At 36.2% G+C, this 21,525-nt stretch overlaps 1 protein-coding gene across 1 annotated transcript in view; it reads left to right on the plus strand.

Annotated features, from left to right (window-relative positions):
• FAP (fibroblast activation protein alpha) overlaps positions 1-16,780 on the plus strand; it is a 31,615-nt gene extending 14,835 nt beyond the window's left edge. Inside the window, exons 16-25 of the mRNA XM_017836278.1 lie at positions 14-61; positions 2,516-2,614; positions 3,355-3,424; positions 4,575-4,769; positions 6,974-7,028; positions 10,225-10,324; positions 13,284-13,348; positions 14,675-14,747; positions 15,011-15,084; positions 16,479-16,780. Of these exons, the coding sequence (XP_017691767.1) occupies positions 14-61; positions 2,516-2,614; positions 3,355-3,424; positions 4,575-4,769; positions 6,974-7,028; positions 10,225-10,324; positions 13,284-13,348; positions 14,675-14,747; positions 15,011-15,084; positions 16,479-16,580 (881 nt within the window). The 3' untranslated portion in view covers positions 16,581-16,780. The remainder of the gene's footprint in view (positions 1-13; positions 62-2,515; positions 2,615-3,354; positions 3,425-4,574; positions 4,770-6,973; positions 7,029-10,224; positions 10,325-13,283; positions 13,349-14,674; positions 14,748-15,010; positions 15,085-16,478) is intronic.
• The last annotated feature ends 4,745 nt before the right edge of the window (positions 16,781-21,525 follow it).

Consider the following 21,525-nt stretch of genomic DNA (forward strand, 5'->3'; position numbering starts at 1 on the left):
ATTCTTATGACAGGTCCTGGGATTCCCATTTCTACTCTTTTTGAGAACCACGGTGATAGAGGTACTGCAAGTATCCTGCCTATTTCTGACCAATTGTTATACTCCTTGATCTTCACTATGCAGATCCTATAATACAATATTTAGGCTTGTAATCAAGAATCTTTCATCTTATTTGGTATTAAAATATCTATTATCCTTCTAAATTTGTTAATTAGTGAAATCCAAGTATGAATGAAAACATTGATGCCTTTATTTTAATTCCTGAGTCCATCACTTTTATAGGATCCTGATGTTTTCCCTGTTTATCCATTATAGATAAAATGAACATCAGCAACTCTTTGTCTACCAAATTTTGAGTCAAACTTTGTAGAAAATACTGTGCTTCACAGACTATTCCTTTTCATAGTTGGATGAACAAAAGACTTCTTGCTTTCTTTCATGAGGCAACACTACCTTATACAAAAGGCAATGGTGTGCTATTTAGAGTTTGACCCATTGTGCTGTACTAATTAGAATTTGGATCAGTGACCTGCTCTTTAGCCATCAGTAGAGATGTCAGGGAAGAGCAGAAGTTCTTTCAGATGATCAGTTCAAAAAACTGCTTCAGACAAGGTGTAATTATTGATGCAAAGTGGAATCTTCAGCAAGAAACATTCAGAGCCCTCATTCTTTAAGTAGCCTCTCAGTGAGGACTGTTTGCAAACAAGCCGAGGAGGAACTGTCTAACAATGAAAATATTATTTGCTCTGAAGTGAATTTTCTGTCTCTGTCCCTTGTTTTTCTCTAAAAGTTCATCTTCATCTTAAAGCCTTCAATGTTAAGCCCTCTTAAAGCCCTCCCTGAAATGTTACAAAAACTAGCATGATCCTGTATAAAATTTCAGTGACTTAGCATTCTCCTTCCTTCCCCAGTAATCACTGGAAATGAATTGGTAGTTGTAATGGTCCTTGCAGCTCATCCCATATTGATAACCCAGATCACTATTAACTGAGTGATGTCTGACCAGAAATATAAAGACATGAAAACATAAGGAAGACAAATGCCACAATATTGTTAAGCTAAATTAATCTGTGGTGATTCAGGTAGAAATCAATTAATTGCAATATAATATTTAGACTCCAAAAGCAGTTGGTACATCTTAGTTTTTAACTACTCAAAAATGTTTGCAGATGGAAAAGATTGGTTAACATGTCTATTGCAATTATGCTATAAAAACACTGTGTTCTGATATTTCTTTTGCAAAAGGTTTAAATACAGTTCATGCATGGATTTTTTCATATATAACCTATTCTCATAGCTCTCTGTTTTCCCTGATTTATTATTACCTTGTTTATCAAGGCCCCTGCTACCTTATCAAACTGTGAATTGCATGAAATGCAGCTAAGTGCCCAACTGCAATTATGTGTTTCTTAACCTCTCTGCAGGAGAGAAAAGTTTCATGTAATGCATTTTCACTACTGGTTTCATGATGACTCACTCAACTGTGCTATTATTCTTCAAGAATGAAAACAAATTCAGGCTTGTCTTAGACTTTTTCATTACCTTTTTTGGATTAATTTTCCTTATGTCCCTTGCTTTCATAATCTCTTCTGTGGTACAAAACTGTTTTTAGTAAATCCATTTTCATTGCAATTGGCAGCATTTTAGTATCACCCATGAATTTTAGTAGGATATATGCAGGTAAACTAATATACACCAATTTGGAAGCTCCTTCCAGAATGTCTACAATCCAGTTGTGGTATTGGGCAAGTTTAAGGAGTTTTGAGGGGAAGCAGGGAAAGGGTTCAGCTTAGTTTGGGTGAGTATCCAAAGCTAGGATGATCTTTCAGCCATACAAAAAAACACTTGAAGCTACTTGTCAAGAGTACTTTGAAAGAACAAATTCCAGTTATATTTCCAGCATTTCCTGAGCACTACTATCTAGCTCAATACATATTGAGAGAAGAAGACTTCTTGTATTTTTTTGAGCATTTCCAGAAACAGGGAGGGGGGGAAAGGTAAACTAAAAAAAAAAAAATCTCCTGCAATTTTAAAAGGTTCTTTCATTTTGAAAGTGAAGCTAAAAGTCACAGATTTCCATTATGTACAACGTTCTTCATCCATCACTACTCATTGGAAAGCACATAAATAAACAAGTAAGACACATGATGGGATGAATTTTGCATTTCCAGCTCCCACTATTTTAAAAAATAGAGTGAGGACTCTGCAAGAGGAAGAAGTTTCTTCCATAACATGTGGGACTCTAACATTTAGAGGCAACATGTGAAATGATTTGCATTGCAAAACGTACATCCTATAAAAATCTAATGAGTATTTGTGCACTGCAATACCAGTGTTTTGCTTTCATTTACCTATGTGATCAAGCCCAGTTAGAAGTGTCTGAGTGGATTTTATTACTCTGCTTGTAAAAGTCAGATTTCCTTTCTGTTCTAATAACACTAAATAAATGAATGTTAATTAATGAAGAGAAATTAACAATAAATCAGTAAATAATTCAGGCATTTCTTTTACTTAGAGCTCAGAGTATTGGAAGACAATAGGGAATTACAGTCTGCTTTGCAAGAGATCCAGCTGCCAAAAGAAGAAGTTAATAAACTTGAAGTGGATGGTATAAGTAAGAATTACACATCCTTATTATACTTTTTACTGCTACCATTTTAATATTTTTCCTTAATTTTGTGATAGTAAGTATTGTCTTTCTGTAGAACAAACTTGTTAGCCTGTCAGATTGGGAAGAAGAGGCCTGGTTCTGCCCAGCTCTACAACTAATTTGTCTTTGCCTCAGGGTACCTGTCAGTAAAATAGTAGCTAAAATACAGCTCTGCTTCACAATACAATTTTTTTTAAATTCTTTAATACTACTAATAAAATATTTAAATATTGTGTAAAAACTATATAATGTGGTGGTAATAAAATGTGAAATATAAACTGCTGTTCATGTTTTATACATTATATTCATTTGCACGCACTGTTCTTTTCACTAGTGACTTTACAAAAAGTATTCCGTGGTAATAAATTAAAAAAGTTTCAAAAACTAATTTCTGGTAATCTTAGCAACTGTTACATTCCTAGTTATGCTTTTCTAGGCACCTGGAAAAACTGAGAACTAGGCTTTTGTGAAATAATAATTTTATGCATAGCTAAATTAAACTAAATGTGGGTACTTTATTTCTTCAAAGTTGTTCTTCAGCAGCTCCATATAAACAGTTAATTGCATCAGTTCTGTATTTCACAGTTCATGTGTTGTGTACTGTGTGCTGATTCATGTTCATATACTCTTACACCAAACTCTGGATTATGCGTAAAGGAATCATTATAACCACTAAGAATATAATTTTAATATGTCTTTTCTAGCTTTGTGGTACAAAATGCTTCTACCTCCACAGTTTGATAGATCCAAGAAGTACCCTCTGCTTATTCAGGTGTATGTAACACTTCCTTTCTTTGAATTTTGTTTTGTCAAAAACTCCATACTTCTTATAATTTAACTAAACCTTGTACATTTGCAACATTTTAGGAAGTAAAAGCAAAACTATGTAGTTCTGTACTGTTTGTTGTGGTGGGTTTTTTTAATATATTTCTGGAAAAGAAATTTAAACCAATGGAGATGGATAAGGTTTTTAATGTTAATCTTAGCATGGTAAAGGTTAGTTTCTCAGAGAAGAGAAAAGGCTAAAAACATGTGGGCTATTCCTTGTAGTTCTTAGCCCTGTAGCTGCTTCTGTTTATTATGAGGCAGTCTGAAAGTATTGATTTCAGCTTTTTTAATATGAAAAATACAGGAGCCTCTAAGAGCACTGAAAATAATTTATTGCAGGAAAAAAAGGCAATAAAAATTGCAGTGGAAAAAAAAACATAATAAAAAAATATGCAGAAAGGAGAAATGAGTCGATGTAATAAACTTTGCATCATTTTATTAACTAGTGATGATCCAAAGGTCCAAGAATGCTAAGTATGTTTGAATGAAGTTTAGAGTAGAAGAGTCCTGTCCTTGAGGTCAAATGTGTATTTGCTTTAGGCCGTTCTCATGAGGAGTGTCTCCCTGTATTGCTCAGCTCTACAGGGTGTGTTCTGCCCACAGCTCCAACAGCACATGGTATTCCTCACTGAAACAAATAAGGTCTGGTGATGGCCAGAAAGTGTAAAGAGCTCTACTTCTTTCTTCTGTTTTCTTTGGTATTGCTGCATGTGGAGATCAAATGCAGAAAAGCACCAAACAGGGCTATTACCCCTAAGGAATGTAGAGAGAGAAAAGAACTGAGTCTTTGAGGCATAACTCTTCCAAGGATTCACCTTAGGACAATCACCTGATACTGCACCCCTTAACCTGAGCTAAAACTTACTATTTGCCTTAGGCATAAGACCTAAATGATTAAGATAGATTTTAGATAGCAAAATCTCATAAATATATGAAAATGTTAGCTGAATTGTTTGTCTGCTGGGCTCTCTGAACAACAGACACATAGCAAAATATATGTGGAGAAAATGTTAGCATACATAGCATGTATAGCTATAGTCCAGTGTCGAGTAACCATTTATAAATGAGTTAAAAATGTGTGAATTTTCATCTTCAGGTATGGAGGACCTTGCAGTCAGAATGTAAAGGAAACATTTAGCATTAGCTGGATCACCTATCTTGCAAGCAAAGAGGGAATTATTGTTGCTCTAGTGGATGGCAGAGGGACAGCTTATCAAGGTGACAAAATTTTGCATGCAGTATATCGAAGACTTGGAGTCTATGAAGTGGAAGACCAAATCTCAGCAGTGAAGTAAGTAGGCTATCTCCCTGTAAAACTGTTGTACTTACATGTCTACAAGTAGTAATGTGAAAAAAAATATTAAATTCTCAGCCTTTCTTCTGAAGAGCTGAGGTCTTCAGGAAATAAGAACACTTGTAAAAATAAAATATTACTGTTTGCTTCATGTCAGTGAGATTTTGGGTGTTATGAAGTCCATATACTACTAAGTCCACATCTGGACCTCACCACTTCCATTTTGTTAGAGCATCATCAAAAGCTTCAGTCCTAGGCCTAAGGAAATACAAGTGAAAGTGGTGAGAGGTAAGCCAATGTATTATCCATTATCCTGAAGTTTTCCCTGTAGGGCAAACCTACCTCAGTGACCATAGAGATCCATAATGATTATCTAAAGGTCAGTTAGTAATAAACTTGCATTCTGTGCTATGCATAAACTTGCATTATAGGATCATCAAGAACAAAAGAAAGTGCCTGAGGTCCCCCATAGGTGTTCCCCAACAGCTGCTCCTTTGAATCAAAACACTTAAAAGTGTTCCCAGAGAAAATAATTCCCTATGTAGAGTTTTGAGGAGGGAATGAAAGCTGAGGATTGTAAAGAAAGACTGACTGGTAATCTTACAGATGCAGTAGCACTGCTAAAGTGAGCAGTTAATTTGTTAATTTGTTAAGTGTTAATTTGAACCCCACAGAGATGAGTACAAGGCAGGAATATGGAATTTAGTCTAGCCTAAGGAATTTGGCCCAGCAGAGTATGGATAGATTTCCAGGTGCAACAGTAAGCACCCTCTTTCCTTCAGACCCAACTGAGTACCTTAGCTAGAAATTGGATGTAGCAATCCAGGCTTTCACAGCTTTCTCTGCTTGTTTGAGAACACTGCCTGTACTTAAAAGTGTGTGTGAGGAGGATATCTGCTCCTTCCTCTTTCTGCCTTGTGATAATTCGTTTCCTACTCAATGATATAAACACACCATTTTCCCTTTCAGTGATAAATGAAACAGAATAGCTGTATATCATGTCAGGTTTTTTCTATTAATCTATTATTTTATTTTCTTTATTGAAAGTTTAGGAGGAGTGGCATACTTTAAAATATCACAAGAATGGTTTTTCATTACTCTGAATCATCACTCTGACATGAAATGTCAGAGACAGAGGGAACCTAAACTGATTCTGCAATTGCAAAATCTGCTGAGACAGGCCATGAAGAAATGACCTCAGTTTTCACACTTTCCAGTTTTCTGTCAGCACCTAAACTAAATTTTTATTCAGTTAAATGTAGCGCATTCCATCTTCCTGATCTAACACATGGTTTAAGATGCATGATTTTTAGAGAGGACTCTATACTCTAGAGGGAAGTTCTTGGAATGGCTTTTACTGTTGGAGGAGCCCTGGGGATTAAGATAGTAATGTAACAAAACTGATTCATTTTTTTGCTTTTCTAACTTTGTCCCACCCAGATAGTGTCCTGAATTTTGGGTGTTGTCAGTCACTCAGGTTTGTCCTAATAAATAAGGCTAATATGTGTCCTGGGATATATCTGAACCTATTTGATTTATCTGTCACTGTCAAACCTTTATGTTCTTTTGCCTCATGTCTTTTCTTTGCTGTTAATAATACTTCTCTAGAAATACAGTCTTCAGACTCTGATGCAGGATATTTTAGGACATCTAATATTTATTATTCTCTTTGACCTGTTTGACTGTATTTCAAGCTCATTACCTACTTGGAGTGTTAGAAGATATTTTCCTCCTTATTGTTTTTTATTATAATAGTAGTATAAGCTTTTTACTTTTCAGGCACATAAAGAAGAAAGCTTATTTCTCCAGGGAATCCCTAATCTCAGAGGCTGATACTGTGCCTCTCAAGAAATCAGAGGCTAAATAACCAGGTGGATTTTAAATATAGGAAAAAAGAACTCTTTTGCCAAGAAGCCAGATGAGAAGAGTCCTCACCCACTGGAACAAAAATTATTATGATGAAAGTATTAATTTCAGTATTTTTTCGTCTTTCAGGAAAAATTCTTCCCTTTCCTCTGAAATACCTATTAATTGAATAATTGATGCTTTGTAGAAATCAGACATGCTATGCTGAATATCAGTTTGCACACATTGGTGGAATGTGTGAAAAAAATGGAAGAAAAACTATTTTTTGCTAATTTTTATAGTATTAGCAATCTTTTGTAATAATTCATTTATTTCTATGATTTTCTTTTCCACAGAAAATTTATAGAAATGGGCTTTATTGATGAGAAACGAATAGCGATATGGGGCTGGGTAAGTAAATGATTGAGTTTTTTGTATCTAGCTTTAAATAATCCTGCAGTATAATTTTTTTAACTCTTCCTTATTCTGTATGAAGTTTCTTCTACCCATGCATAATGGTATTACCGAAGGGGATAGTTCCTGTTGGTGCTTATGTACTTACAATTGCAACAATGCAAGCCCTCAAAAAGGAATCTTTGGCAGCTCAAGAGGGAATTTTGAAAAGCTTATGTCTAATACAGTGTTTGGACTTTAAGTGAAGCCAAATTGAGATGTTTTAATTGGCTTCACTTTTAACTTAGGGGCTTACTGGCATGGTTTCAAAATTCAAGTATTGTCTGTTCTGATCCAAGATTAAAATAATGAGAAAAGTCCTATGACTATCTCTCATGAGAAAATGTGACCCTTGCATCATTCTGAGTCACTGTGTACTTTTCTGTAATGGTCAGTAGGGATGAATGTGGGTCTGAGACGTTTTCAACTTTGATAGCTTCACCAAGAAGTGGAAAAATTGAACAGTATGGGAGTTATTTCAAATTATTTATTAGCTTTGTAACACTCCCAGAACCTTTAATAGACAGATGTACTGCAAGTCTTTATTAATAAATGGACATATTCTACTGCCCTGAGGCACTAAGAAATAGAGTAGCATACCTCAAGTACAAATTTTAGGATAGCACTGCATTCTAATAGGACAAAAATAAATTATTGGAATAGTTGGGGTTGTTTTTCTATGCTGTCAACTTCAAAGTAGGACCATTCATAAAAATGAGATGCAGAGCCATTAGTGGTTTTAATGGGAGAACTGAAGCCATCTTCAGTGACAGCACAAATGCCCCACAGCCCGTTTAGAGAGATTTTTAAGATGTTTAGGCCATTTGACTCAGTTGTTCATGTTTATTGTGAAGGGCTGAATCAAGAATGCATAGGCAGAACTGCTGCCCTGCCTCCCACCCAGCTTCAGCATAACTGAATTATACTGTATGGGAGAACAAGCTGATAAGCAACACCTGAGGGTCTCATGGATTAGGGATGGTACTGTCAGGAATGCTAAAGGGAGTTGGAGGCCACACTTAGTCCTTCTCTGAGTAAATTAGTAGCAGCTATCCAGCAGTAACAGGCTGCACCAACTAAAAAAACTTACAGAGTAAACTGGTATGTTAGACACTAATTAACATTGTCCAATATTTTTCTCCACATACATGTTTGTTTTTCTCTAGTTATCATCCAAAAAGACCTCTTATTTAATTCACTTTAACTGTCTGTCTTTGCCAGGAGAATTATTCTGATCTGTCCCTGTTTGGTTTGTTTATTTTTGCTGGGGTTTGTTTGTTTATTTGTTTTTGTTGGCCCAGTTTCATTGTAAGAGGTTTGCTCAGAAACATTCTAGAGGATGGATCTTTTAAGTTTCAGTTCAACTCTAAATAAAGAAATTGCCTGATCTTAGATAGCATGTGAGCAGGGTTGCTAAAATCTTTCTATGAAGCTTCTACCAACTAATATTTAAATTACTTTGATCAGACACTGCTATAACACCAGGATAAAACAGGTACCATATGATGAAATTAAGTGACACAGACACTTAAAAGTGTTTAATTCTAGAGTAACATTAGATAATTTAAGGCCACATGAAAATATTTTTAAGTCACATCATATTTTATTTCACCACAGTGTTTCCAGAACCAACTAAGAGCTTGCACATATCTAAAACATTGTATCCCAATAGCAGATATGATATTAAAATGACGGCACTACTGACAAACCTATCAGTATTTTTTTCCATTTTTCTTTCTATTTATTATACCATTTCCTGGTCCATAAGCTTTGAAAGGAGTTGAAAGGTGTTTCCTTATTTATAGCCTGCAGCTTGACAGATACGCATGAATTTGTACTTTCAGTCTAACCAAACTTTTCAGGATGGCAAAAGCTCTTAAATAACCACTAAAGCAATTCAGGTTGTGAACTCTATCTCTCTGCCTGTTACAGCGAATAGATTTATCTGCCCAATCCTAATCCTTTGCTTTATAGCCTTGTGGACTGATTTTTAAAAAGATCAAATGAGCAGATCAAATGAGCAGGAAAAATTCTATGAATTGGTGTTTCTATTACCATATCCCTCACTATCATTTCAAGCTGGAGTGTCAAGAGAAGAGAAGAACTAACTTAACTTTTTTACAAAAAAAAATATGTAGTAGTTTTGCTTATTTCCCTTAATCTATCATATGCTACTGAGATAATCTTCAGAATTGTTCATGACACACCCCATATTTTTATCCTTCCCTCCATTCCAAAGTAAACAAAACACCATTATTTCCCAAAGACCTTACATGAGCTTTTCCAGCCTCGGTTCCATGTGCTCTGGAGAGCCAAACCAAAGGCTTTTTATTTACAGTATTTTCCTGTCTCAGAAACTAGCCCCACACAGTTTCACAGATCTATTCTGATAGCCGGGCTTACTTACTAGTGCTACTACTTATTTATTTACCTACCTAACTTCTGGCTATGAACTTATTCTTCCTTTCTGGGTCTCAGTTTGAGGAATCAGGCCAGAGAATAACAGGAACAGTGGCAGGCAGTAGAGGGGAATTGCTCCAACCTCGAGTTCTCAAGTAGCTGAGTCTGTTAGTACTGATAATTGTGTTGGTTCAATATGCCAATCACTATCAATAACTAGGTAGTTTGTTAAGGGAGGGAAAAACCTATAACTCTTCTTGAGGTGAACATTGAAAGGATGAGAGGCAGAGAACACAAGTTGTCATAAGGGAAGTTTTCTTTAGGTTTTTGGAAAAGAAATTTATGAAAACAGGGATCACTGTTGAAGTGGAATGAGTAGGGAGGCTGTGTAAAATGGATGTGACTGATTGACCTCATTTAAATCTGAAGTTAGCCCCATTTTGAGATATAGGTTGCATTAGATTACCATGAAAGACCCTACCAACTTAAATTTTTCTTTGAATAAGTGATAATAAGAGCAGTATCCTGTGATATGCATTGAAGAAGTAGCAAAAAAGAAGTGATTCAATAAAATTGTCTAATCTGTCTCACAAGGAATCACATCAGATCCATTTGAAATTACTGATTTGTTTTTAAAAAAAGCTTTTATTGCTTTGTCTGCTATGCATTCAAAGCAAAATATTTACTTTGGAATTGATTTATATGAGTTTGATTCTTCACCAGTAATTTTAAACTGTCTGTGATTTCTCCTTAGTCCTATGGTGGGTATGTAACTTCTTTGGCACTTGGATCTGGCAGTGGAGTATTTAAATGTGGAATGGCTGTGGCTCCTGTTTCCAGCTGGGAATATTACGGTATGGAAACTGATCGTAAATGCTGATTTGGAAAGCAAGATGTAGCATTCAATGGCTTCTTAAATGAAATCATTGCAGGAGACTGGTGATTTGAAATGTAAAGATGTTGAAATTACTTAGACATAAAACTCTTAAGACCTTAACTTTAATGTTTTCCTTGCTGAAAATAATTCACTGCAACTGGCAGTTTGGAACAGACTTTGTTACACAGAAGAAGGTATGCCCCAGTAATTCCATACGCACATCTGTAACAGTAAGTGTGTAAAGCCCTCTCGATAAACTGCTATAGTAAGGAGTGATCTTCCTAAAAATCCTATTAAAACAGTATCACTGAATTAAGAAGCAGCTGAACTGATTTTTCTGCCAGTAATGGAATCACAGTGCACTTCAAATACTCAGATGACCTCTGTCAAGAATCAGTATCTCTGAAGACTGCAAGGTTATTTCCCGAAAGCAGTGGAAAAGAGAGGGACTTTTGTGTCTGATATAATTTTTTTAAAATTAAATATTTTTCCCTTTAAATGTTTCTCAGCCACACGCTCTGTGTTGTTGTGTTATGATACGTATTTTTATTTATGTTTATGGAATTAGGCTCCAAACTGTTCAGAGGAAACAACTCTCAGAGTATAGTCCCAAGGCCTTCCTGTGTGAATAAAACAGGCACATATTCATACTTGCCGACCTGTTAATCTTTTGGCATAGTGTAAAGGAACCTTAGTGTAAAAAAAAAACATGGCATGCATGTTTTCAATGAGTAAAATGTAGCACTTTGAACACATTTACTTAGCATATGGTCGTTTGCTAAGAAGTCTTGGTTATGAAAAAATTTTTTGGTTAAATGGAAAAGATTCCTTCCCTGACTGCTAGCACAGACATTCCTTGTATTTATGGTGTTTTGCAAACAAAGGGGGAAATATTTGTATGACACAGGAAGCATAGTCTTTATGTTTTCACAGGCATCAAGATTTTTTTTAAGACATTTTTACTCACGATCACAAAATTATTACCAAAATGCAGGCATAAAGCACTGTTTTTGCAGAAGTCCTTTAATAAAAGAAGAGTTATAAAAATTAGTCTAAGCATTAAAAATTGAATGCAGTTTCTTAGTTAAAGTAGATTAGATCCGCACCATTGCAATCTTTACTTCAGCTGAATTTTCAGGAGGAAGTTTAAGAATCTTGCTAAAAACATGTTGTAAAATCCAAACAGGCAAATGTACCTCTACTAAGGAAGGAAGGAAACAGGAGGAAGCCATGAGTCATAAGTTTTGGCAAACAGAGGGCAAAACTACAGGATGCTACATATTTGAGTCTCTAAGTAGTATCAGTATATCAGAGAATGTACTGGCCCCATAGAGCTTCTAAATTCTGTCCCACAGTTTGAGATGCACAGAGATTCTGGACCATAATCTTTTCTCAGGAACCATCCCACCCCTCTCCATTTTCAGTCAGAGTTAGTAACAGCTGAACAGTTATAAGATGTAAAGGGAAATTCTATTCAGGGATAATGTATGTTAAAAGCATTAAATCTGTGACTGTTTGGTTAAAATTTATTTAAATTTATCTCCTTTTCCTTCTTTAATAATTGACAAGCTGAATCTTCCACTTAGTCATCATAATGCAATTCTGCTGACCTCTGTGAACTTGCTGTAGCTATACTGCTAGAAGAGAGTGGAGAATTTGGCTCAGAATACTGTAGAAATGCCAGCCATTCAGAAAGAGTCTATTTTATTGAAAACTTAAGCCCAATATGGTTGTTTGACACTGTGTTGACAACAGATATTGCACATTTTCTGTTTTCATGGAATGATAAAGGATTTTGATAAAAGATAGGCTACTTGGAGTTTTTGGTATGTAGTATATATATAAATTATCTTCAGAAGCCTTGTTTGGCTGATCTGGGAGACATAGTACACATCTCTAGCACTCAATGATAGCACATGTAAAGGATACATAATAAACCATGGGAACAAGAGTATATTGAGTAATTTTCCTTTTCTGGTAGGATTCTCATTTCTATTTTTTAACAAAATTATTCTAATACATATCAAACTGGACAACAAGATAGACAATCCCAATTCGTAATGATTACAATGGCAGTCACCTCTCTTTTGAAAGGGAAAGATGCCAGGTCTTCTTTGTCAGAAAGCCCTGACTCCGTTAAATAAATAAAATTCTTGTAATACTGCAGCTTGACTGCTCAATATGTGTCAGTTACTTTTTCAAGGCAAGGTCACAAAGAAAGTAATGTTCTGGTAGTGACAGCTGCTGTGTCAGTTTTCCATAAATTTTCATAACAGCTCTTAGTTAAAGTACAAATACCAAGGCAGCTCAAAGATAGATGTTCCTACCGATTTCATGGTGATAGGTATTTTTCAGTTATTGACATATATTTTGTCAAATCTGTTAACAGTCTTTGCTGTAGTTAGAAAAAGGAATTGAACAGAGACCTGAACTGCAATGGGCCACTTTTTCAGTTCATGCCTGTATCCTTTCCAGCTCCCCCTAGTTGCTGCATATATACACTCAACAGGAAAAGGACAACATACATATCCATATTTACTGTATATAAAAATACAAATCCTCAAATACTCTTTTTAAGGTATCAGAATTAGTCTATGTCATCTTTCCACCATGCACCTTTGTTGGCTTATTGGCTTATTAAACTGACTTCTGGAGTTCAAGCCAATAACATAAAGCAATATCAATTAATTGCCTTTATCCACAAAACCTTCTGTTGGTTCCACAGCTGAGTATTAAACCACTGTTTCTGCAAAGAAGAGAGAACAGTCATTAATTAGCCTTCTTATTTGATTTTTTAAAATATGTTTAAATTTGGTATATTATGAGGAAACCAAGCTGAACAGAGACAGTTAAACATCATTTAATTTTCTGTGTGTCACTGAAGGCACAAAAATATCTGTATTTTCTTTATCTATAGCTTTCTTCTTTAATTTCAGCATCTATCTACACGGAACGATTTATGGGTCTTCCTGTAGAGTCCGATAATCTTGAGAACTACAAGGTGAGAATTCTGTATGTGTTGATCTGAATTTAAATCACACTTCCATGGACAAGTAGAATTGTGAAGAAAGAAAATGACCCACCAAGTCTCGTAGTGACAGTCCTGTAGTAGCTAAGCTACTGCTGTGAAATTCTTATCTCCATAATGAATTGTGGTTTTTTATTTATAAAGCCCAAAAATGCTAAATTGAAATGCTTATTTTCTCACTTGGACAAGTCAGACAGTTCTATCAGTGCAAACCATTAGCCTAGGAAAGAACTCAAGTGAGAGAAAGGCACTAAATATCAAATATGTTTCTGATAGCGTAGAGATGCTTGTGATAGTATAGACAGAGAGCTGCAAGCCAAGCTTGCCCGTGGAGATTCACAGATTCATAGTTTGGAAATAACCTCTTAGATCATAGTCTAACCACTAACCTATCACTGCCAAGTCCACCACTAAACCATGTCCTCAGTGCCACTTCTACACATCTTTTAAATAGCTCCAGGGATGGAGACGCAACCACTTCCCTGGGCAGCCTATTCCGATGCTTGAAAACTCTTTCCATGAAGAAATTTTTTCTCATATCCAGTCTAAACTTCCTCTTGCACAATTTGAGGCCATTTGCTCTTGTCCTGTCACTAGTTGCCCAGGAGAAGAGGCCAACCCCCACCTGGCTACAACCTTCTTTCAGGTAGTCGTAGAGAGCTATAAGGTCCCCCCTAAGCCACCTTTTCTCCAGGCTAAACACCCTCAGCTGTTCCTCATATGACTCACTCTCCAGACCCTTCACCAGTTTCACTGCCCTCCTCTGGACAATCTCCAGAACCTCCATATCTTTCTAGTCATGAGGTGTCCAAAACTGAACACAGGATTTGAGGTGTGGCCTCACCAGTACCGAGTACAGAGGAACAATCAATTCCCTAGTCCTGCTGGCCACACTATTTCTGATACAGGCTAGGATGCCTTTGGCCTTCTTGGCCACCTGGGCACAGGCTGGCTCATGTTCAGCTGCTGTCGACCAGCACCCCAGGGCCTTTTCTGCCAGGCAGCTTTCCAACCATTCTTACCCCCGGCCTGTAGTGCTACATGGGGTTGTTGTGAGCCAAGACCAGGACCTGGCACTTGGCCTGATGCAGCTTGTTCAGATGCCTCTGCAGAGCCTAATATATATATATATATATATGGCTTCTATTGTAATCTCAGATTGGTATGAAGTCACTGCTGTCATTATTTTGTCAGGTCAACTGTTTGATTGTTTTTCTACAAGGTAATGAAAACCTTTTAGCAACGTGAGTGAATGATTTAAATTGAAGTTGCTGAACTATTCACTTTTCCTCTCAACAGAATTCAACTGTGATGGCAAGAGCAAAGAATTTCCAAAACGTGGACTATCTTCTTATCCATGGAACAGCAGATGGTGAGGTTTGCAAATGGCAGAACAAACACAGAGCCATAATCACTTTGTTTGAAAAACATTAAGCATCTATCTGTGCCTTTGATTAGGGTCAGTACTTAGATCTTTGGTAGATTTCCATATGACTTATTATAAGATGCTTATTCATTCTTAGTAATGTCAATTGTATCACTTGATAATTAGTGGACACAACTTAATGCACTATAACTTTATGCTTTGTGGTATTTACACATTTCAACAGCCAATCTCTTTTTTTCCTTTTTTAGATAATGTACATTTTCAGAACTCAGCACAAATTGCAAAAGCTCTGGTTAATGCACAGGTGGATTTCCAGGCTATGGTAAATAATAGACTATTCATTTTGAACAGTGGTTCATAACTTTATCAATAAGCTTATCTGACATTTGGCAATATTTTAATAACCCATTTCAACTGAACATGCTTCAAAATCTGGCAATTGCTAGTGCATTTGTTACTCTTCATAAAAACAATTTCTCAATTTCTTCCCCAAAGGATTTGCCTGCACTTTTTTTTGCCTTGCCCTTTGCATGCTAGCAGGATTTCCCTTTTGTTAAGAATAACTTGGAGGCTTTTAAAATGAGCCAGGGAAAAGAATAAGAATCCAGCCTCCTTATGAATGTTGTTGATAGCTAGTAAAGGAGATGAAAAGAGCTGGCTTCTGGGGCCAAAATCTCACTGGTTCTGATAGATTTTATCTTGAACTGGATTTGCCTGCCACAGGCATGAGGTGAAACAAGCAAAAAGGGTATAAGGTATCCAAAAAGTATATTCAGGATCAGGAAAATAAAAGTTCTCTGAAAAACTTGCTTGGGGTAGCAGGCAAAGAGAGAACCACATAGGCAAGAGGTTACAGGATAGAAAGGAGGAATGAGTAGGTGGAAGGTAGTTCTGACCTACATGCTAACCTCTGCTTCTAAACCTTTTTTCTCAGGGCTAATAACCAAAGTGTTTGCTTGCTATCAAATATACTGGCCTTCTGCTTGAGTCCAGTTTCACAGGGCCATGAACCCCCGGAAAAGGGATCACACATCTCCCTGTACTTGGGGTTTGTAGGCCCTTTTGTGTATTTTCTGCCTCCTTCACTAATATTGAGCAAATCTGGGTTATTCCTTAAGCATCTGGAATACTGTATGGAGTTGTCATCCTGGTTCAGCTACAGTGGAATGGCAGATATTACTGAGAGTTAACATAATTTATATATGTATTTTATTTCCAGTACACTATTCACTATGTTCATGGCTCTGCTGTAATATTTGTATATTACAATATTTGTATATTAGGATATTTTTAATAGAATTCAAAAAAAATTTAACTGAAAGTTTGTTGCTTAGAGCCCAGTATTTATTCCTAAGCAAGACTATGACCCCTATTGCCCAGGCTATGCAGCAGGTTGAGGACTTTTCATCCCTAAGGGCATCTCAAAGCTCTTTTGCCTGGCTTGATACAACTGACTTGTAAGTACTGAGGCAGTAACACTTACTCTTAGGTTACAGAAGATTTAGAAACTTTTTTCATCAAGAATATTAATATATTGGGAACATATGAAAAAACATATGAAAATATATGAAAAAAATTTTCAAGTCCCTCTGTTTTCTTGTGGCATTCACTTTCTCCTTTATGGTAAGAAAATACATTTCTTGTATTGCTTAACTCTGCAGAATTGAAAACATAACATAGGAGGTTTATGTTTTGGTTTTTTGGGTTTTTTTTCAGTGGTATACTGACCAGAACCATGGAATTCCAGGGCTTTCCAGCAAACATCTCTACACACATATGACCCACTTCCTAAAAAAATGTTTTTCTTTGTCTGAATAAGTAGGCTATTCAGAGCATCCTAAGGCATCTGAGACATCTCTGGGAGAATGCAATGGTAACAGTGCCCAAGTTATATAGTTTTCAGGTGAATTGATAGCAGGAACTTTGAAGTTTTAAACTCGATGTTTACATCCACTTTGGATATTACATATTACCAAATGTTATGGAAATACATGTTTTGACACATGTAACACCTGTTTGATAGAATAAATAAAATCAGAATGTAAAATGTCGTGTGCATTTATTGCCAACTTGCTTAAACTTACATTCTGCAGTCCAAAGAAAGGTGTTTTGTTGCAAAGACACACTGTCAGATTAATATGCTTGCATTTGTTAACTATAACTGTAAGATGGAAAAGGACAAAGAAAGCAGTACAAGTACCTAATTAGCATCCTAACAAGAACCAGTTTCTCAAAATTCATTTCCAATTTCTTGAAAAGAATCCAAGCGGGGATAGCTGAAGTTTGGATACTTTTTGAGAGTATTGAATGCTGTGTTCAAATTTTATTCAATTCTTATTTGAAACCTTGATTCTGCAAAACTCTCAGTGTTCAGGTTTAAACATGAAAGCAGGACATTCACGATAACTATTTTATCTCAGTGTTTTTTCTCCCTGTATTCAAAATATGCAAGCCATATTTGCCTGTTTTTAATCTCTAATCATCACCTCAGCATTCAAATTAATCTCAGTGTCATTCATCCCAGACTGAAGGGGAAGGTTCAAAGGATTATGCAAGCTTTCTTTGCTTTGTTTCCAGTGAAACTATTTTAGGGGGTCTTTTAAAAATGATAGAAGCTAATAATGATTGGAATACTTGTATTCTTTTGATTAGTAATTAAATCAGTCCTGTCATAATATAAGAATATTAACCAGATAATTGGCAAGAGATCCATTGTAGATTAGATGATTCCTTTGTCACATGTTTAAAAAATTCTGAGGTAGCCTACTGCATAAGAACCATGGTTTGTCTAACACAGTATCTCATCTCTGCTATTATTGGGAGTACAAAATAACCTGAAAAAGATTGTGTTGCCTTGTGCAAGCTGCTTCCTAACTCTCAGTCAGAGATCAGTTGCTGCTTCTTTGTGGAAAAGCAAGGGGTTTCATTTGACTTTCTTGACAAAAACATGGGGCTTAGCCAAAATAATTAAAATGTGGAAGTGATTTGCTATGTAACAGCTTCCTTCGTTTGTTAATGGCAATATCAAATCTGATTTTCCACACATGAGAACATTCCTTAGATACATCTTTATGTAAATGTAGTTGCCAAGCTGTTTGTAATGGTTAAATTATACTTTGATGGGAACTCTTCAGAAAATACTCAATTAGTTCAGGTTTTTTTGGAAACGCTGCCAATTATGTGACGTTAATGAGCTTTTTGTTGGTAATGTAATTAAAATTCAACTCCTATAATGGCTAAAGGAAAAATTACAGCTCTAAGAAAGTTAACATTAAGCAAATATAACATGAAGTGGGGCTAATTAGATGTTGATTATATGGTCCTATGTGCATTTGCTCCACACAACAGTAGTCTCAGAAATGTGATTATCTTACAAATAAGGAATACAATTCAGTTGAAATTACTGAGATTTAACTCTGAGTTTCTTATATTGATACAGCACAATGGAAATCATCGCAACATTGTGGTGAAAGAGATAAAAGTCTTATCCCAGATGCTTGAAGGCTTAAGATACCTGAATATGTCAGTGGCAACCCAGAGCAATTTTCGAAAGAGCATGGTATCGATCTCACATAAATATCAATATATTAAGTTCTCTTTCAATTTCTGCACCTTTATTTTATTTATTCTTTTGAAAATCCTATAAACTCTGGAAATATGAGCAGATGACTTGGCCCTTTCTGGATACTATGAGTAGTAGAATGATGCAATGTGTTGTTCACACCCGGCCCACAGGTCTGTTGTCCACACCCGGCCCACAGGTCTGTTGTCAGAAGCTTCTAGAAATATTTGGAATAAGGGACATTTCAGGAAAATCTGTGAAATAAAATAACAGAAGGTACCACTTTCTCAAGGTGTGGGTTAGCTGTTTCATTATTAATCTGCCCTTAAGCCTGTTTGTTTGCTAAGGCAATCAGAGTACACATCTTTCAAACTGTCCACAATTTAGCTTTAGGTAACAGTTGTGGGGATAAAAAGTGAAAAGAAAAAAAAAAGTGAATCTTGCTGCTATCATTTTTCCTTTGTCGTTTTTCATGGTAATTTCTTTGCCTTACACAGTGTTCTCACCAAAGAAAGGGAATATGTCTCCAGTAGAGTGACATTTACACTGAGTTGCTGAAATAATGTCTAACCTGAAAGCTTTATGATTGAGCAGCCATGTGTTTTGATGACCTGGGGGAAAACGTCCTAGGATGCTGTGAGTGTCAAAGAAACCCTCTTAAAAACATAATACAACATCAAGTTGCTGCGTGGCCTGTGCTAATGACAGATAATATTGCAGTCAATGATAGAAATGGTGCCGAGCACCTCAAACCTGCCCTTGCAGTATCACGGAATCACAGTATGGTCAGGGTTGGAAGGGAACTCTGGTGGTCTACTTATCCCACTTCCCTGTTGAAGCAGAGCTACCTACATCCGGGAGCCCAGGACTTTGTCCAGATGTCTTTTGAATATCTAAAAGAATAGACACTCCACACAATCTCTCTGGGCCACTGCTGTCAGTGCTTGGTCACTCTCATGGTAAAAAAAGTGTTTCCTTATGTTCAGACAGAACATTCTATATTTCAGTTTGGGCCTGTTGCCTCTTGTTCTGTTACTGGGCATCACTGCAAAAGAGCCTGGCTCAGTCTTCTTTAGACCATCCCTTCAGATATTTATACACAGTTATAAGATTCTCCCAAACCTTTTTTTTTCTCTAGAAAGAGAACTTTTTCTGTTCTGCATGGTTATCTACAAACACAATCCATGTTAAAAGCATTACCACAAACATTCACTGGACCTTCAACAGCTGAAGGTGAAAGGGCTTGTCCTGAGGCATCAAGCTGAAGCTAAGAAAGTATGTTTAAGGGTTAGCCTTATATATGAATAAAAACTATATATAACTATGCTGCAGACATAGAATATGGTGTGTAAGAGCGAACACTGGGACACAATTTGAATTTAAGCTAAGCTCTTATGGCAAGTTTTCTGAGCTGATGAATGAATGTCCTCACAGTTTCGCTGCCCACTTTAAAATGTTTTAGAGGATCTGGTTTTCAAAAAATGCTGAGCATTTTCTGCTCTTCTTTTGTCTTTTGAATAACACTTTCACACTTCAGATACCCAAACACACCACTTCAGACCATGAAACTTAAGTCTTCAAATATCTGTCATATAAACAAGGTATACAAGCCTCTGAAGATTGGACATAGTTTTTCTAAATTAAGTAAACAGGCCCTTGATAAATAGCCACAAATACAGTTGTTTACAAGTCAGTTTCCACTGTAAATCTTCTTTTGCTTTTACAAGATAAAATTAGAGTAGAAAAGTAAAAATTGCTTTATTCTAGGAGCTGAACTGTACATAAATATTAGAAAGCCACTGATTCCACTCCAAACCTGTTTTCATCATCTACGTCATTTGCGCTGTGTGAGCTGTACATAACAATGAACGTGCAATCCTCACACTTCAAATGTGGAGCTACGTGGTTCGCTTCACTTAGGATTACTGCAGCTGCAAAGAAGAAAAGGCCTGAAGAGAAATTTACTAGAAAATCTAGTAAAACTCCAGCCAGGTTCTAGAATATGGTTGGTGTTACACTCATTTTACTCAGACATCAAGTCAAAATCAGACTGCATTCAATACTTTCCAGTTTGCCAGTCAGTTCCAATTACAAGGCACAGCTGTTTAGAACATTTTATAGAGTCATTTGAAGGCTCTATATTTAATCTGAATAATTCATAGTATTTGCTAAGAGCATTTGGTATTACTTTCAATTATGAACATTGTCTTCTCAGAATGTAAAATAACTAGTACATATTTGGCCAGCTCTTCTGCTTGCGCAAATTGATGCAGCTCCATTGACTTGCAATGGAATGATTCCAATTTAGTGAGTAGACAGTGGGCTACAACATGGTTACAATAGCTGTCTATCCTGAGGTACAAACCAGTCAACATCCATGGAGCTATGTCCAGCATGCTATGGACAGGCTTAGAGACCCTAAACTAATCCTCCATGTCAGAAAGCCGTTCTTGCTCTCCAAAGGGTAGCCATGGAGTTGTATATATACAAAGGTACACATTTGGGTATACAACATGTTGTTTCATGTATGCATGTATTTACACAGATATTCTTCCTATATTGGTTGCACTAATTCTCAGAAGGCTCTTTTGGCTGAATATCATCTAGCGAGGACAGGAAAATGAAAGGGGCTGCAGAGCCCAGCCCTCTGAACTCAGGGTTGACAAGGGCAGGGAGAGAATGCTTTCTGTGCAATATAAGAAAGTAAAGGGTATGGGCCTGTAGTCATATACCAAGATACATCCTCCTTCCTTTAGACATGGAATGGATAATAATATAATAACAATAAATATGTAATGAAAAAATACACAGAAAAATTTGAAGGGGTCACTTTTTTGAAAGCATTTGATAGGGATTTTTTACTTTTTACGGTCAAAATTCAGCAAGTTCTTAATTCATTAAAATGTTCAAATCTTGACAATTTGAATTTTAAGTTATTTTTTATTGTACCAGCAGTTAAAGAGTTGAGAGAAACATCCTGGAAAATTATTATGTTCAGAGTGTGCTAGCCAGTTATAACAAACAGATTGATCCTATTTTTCTGGAAAGCCATGTCAACTGGAATTGTCACTGCTAGAGCATCAGGTTCAGTGTGCATCTGCTAAGAATTCTGCTTCTTGTTTTAATTCTTCCATAACTTTCCCTGCAGAGATTTTGTCCAGTGAGTGCCGTACACTGTCCTGAATAACAGACATTACCAGG

This window comes from Lepidothrix coronata, unplaced genomic scaffold (genome assembly GCF_001604755.1).
Source record: "Lepidothrix coronata isolate B3197 unplaced genomic scaffold, Lepidothrix_coronata-1.0 Scaffold274, whole genome shotgun sequence".
Classification (NCBI taxonomy): domain Eukaryota; kingdom Metazoa; phylum Chordata; class Aves; order Passeriformes; family Pipridae; genus Lepidothrix; species Lepidothrix coronata.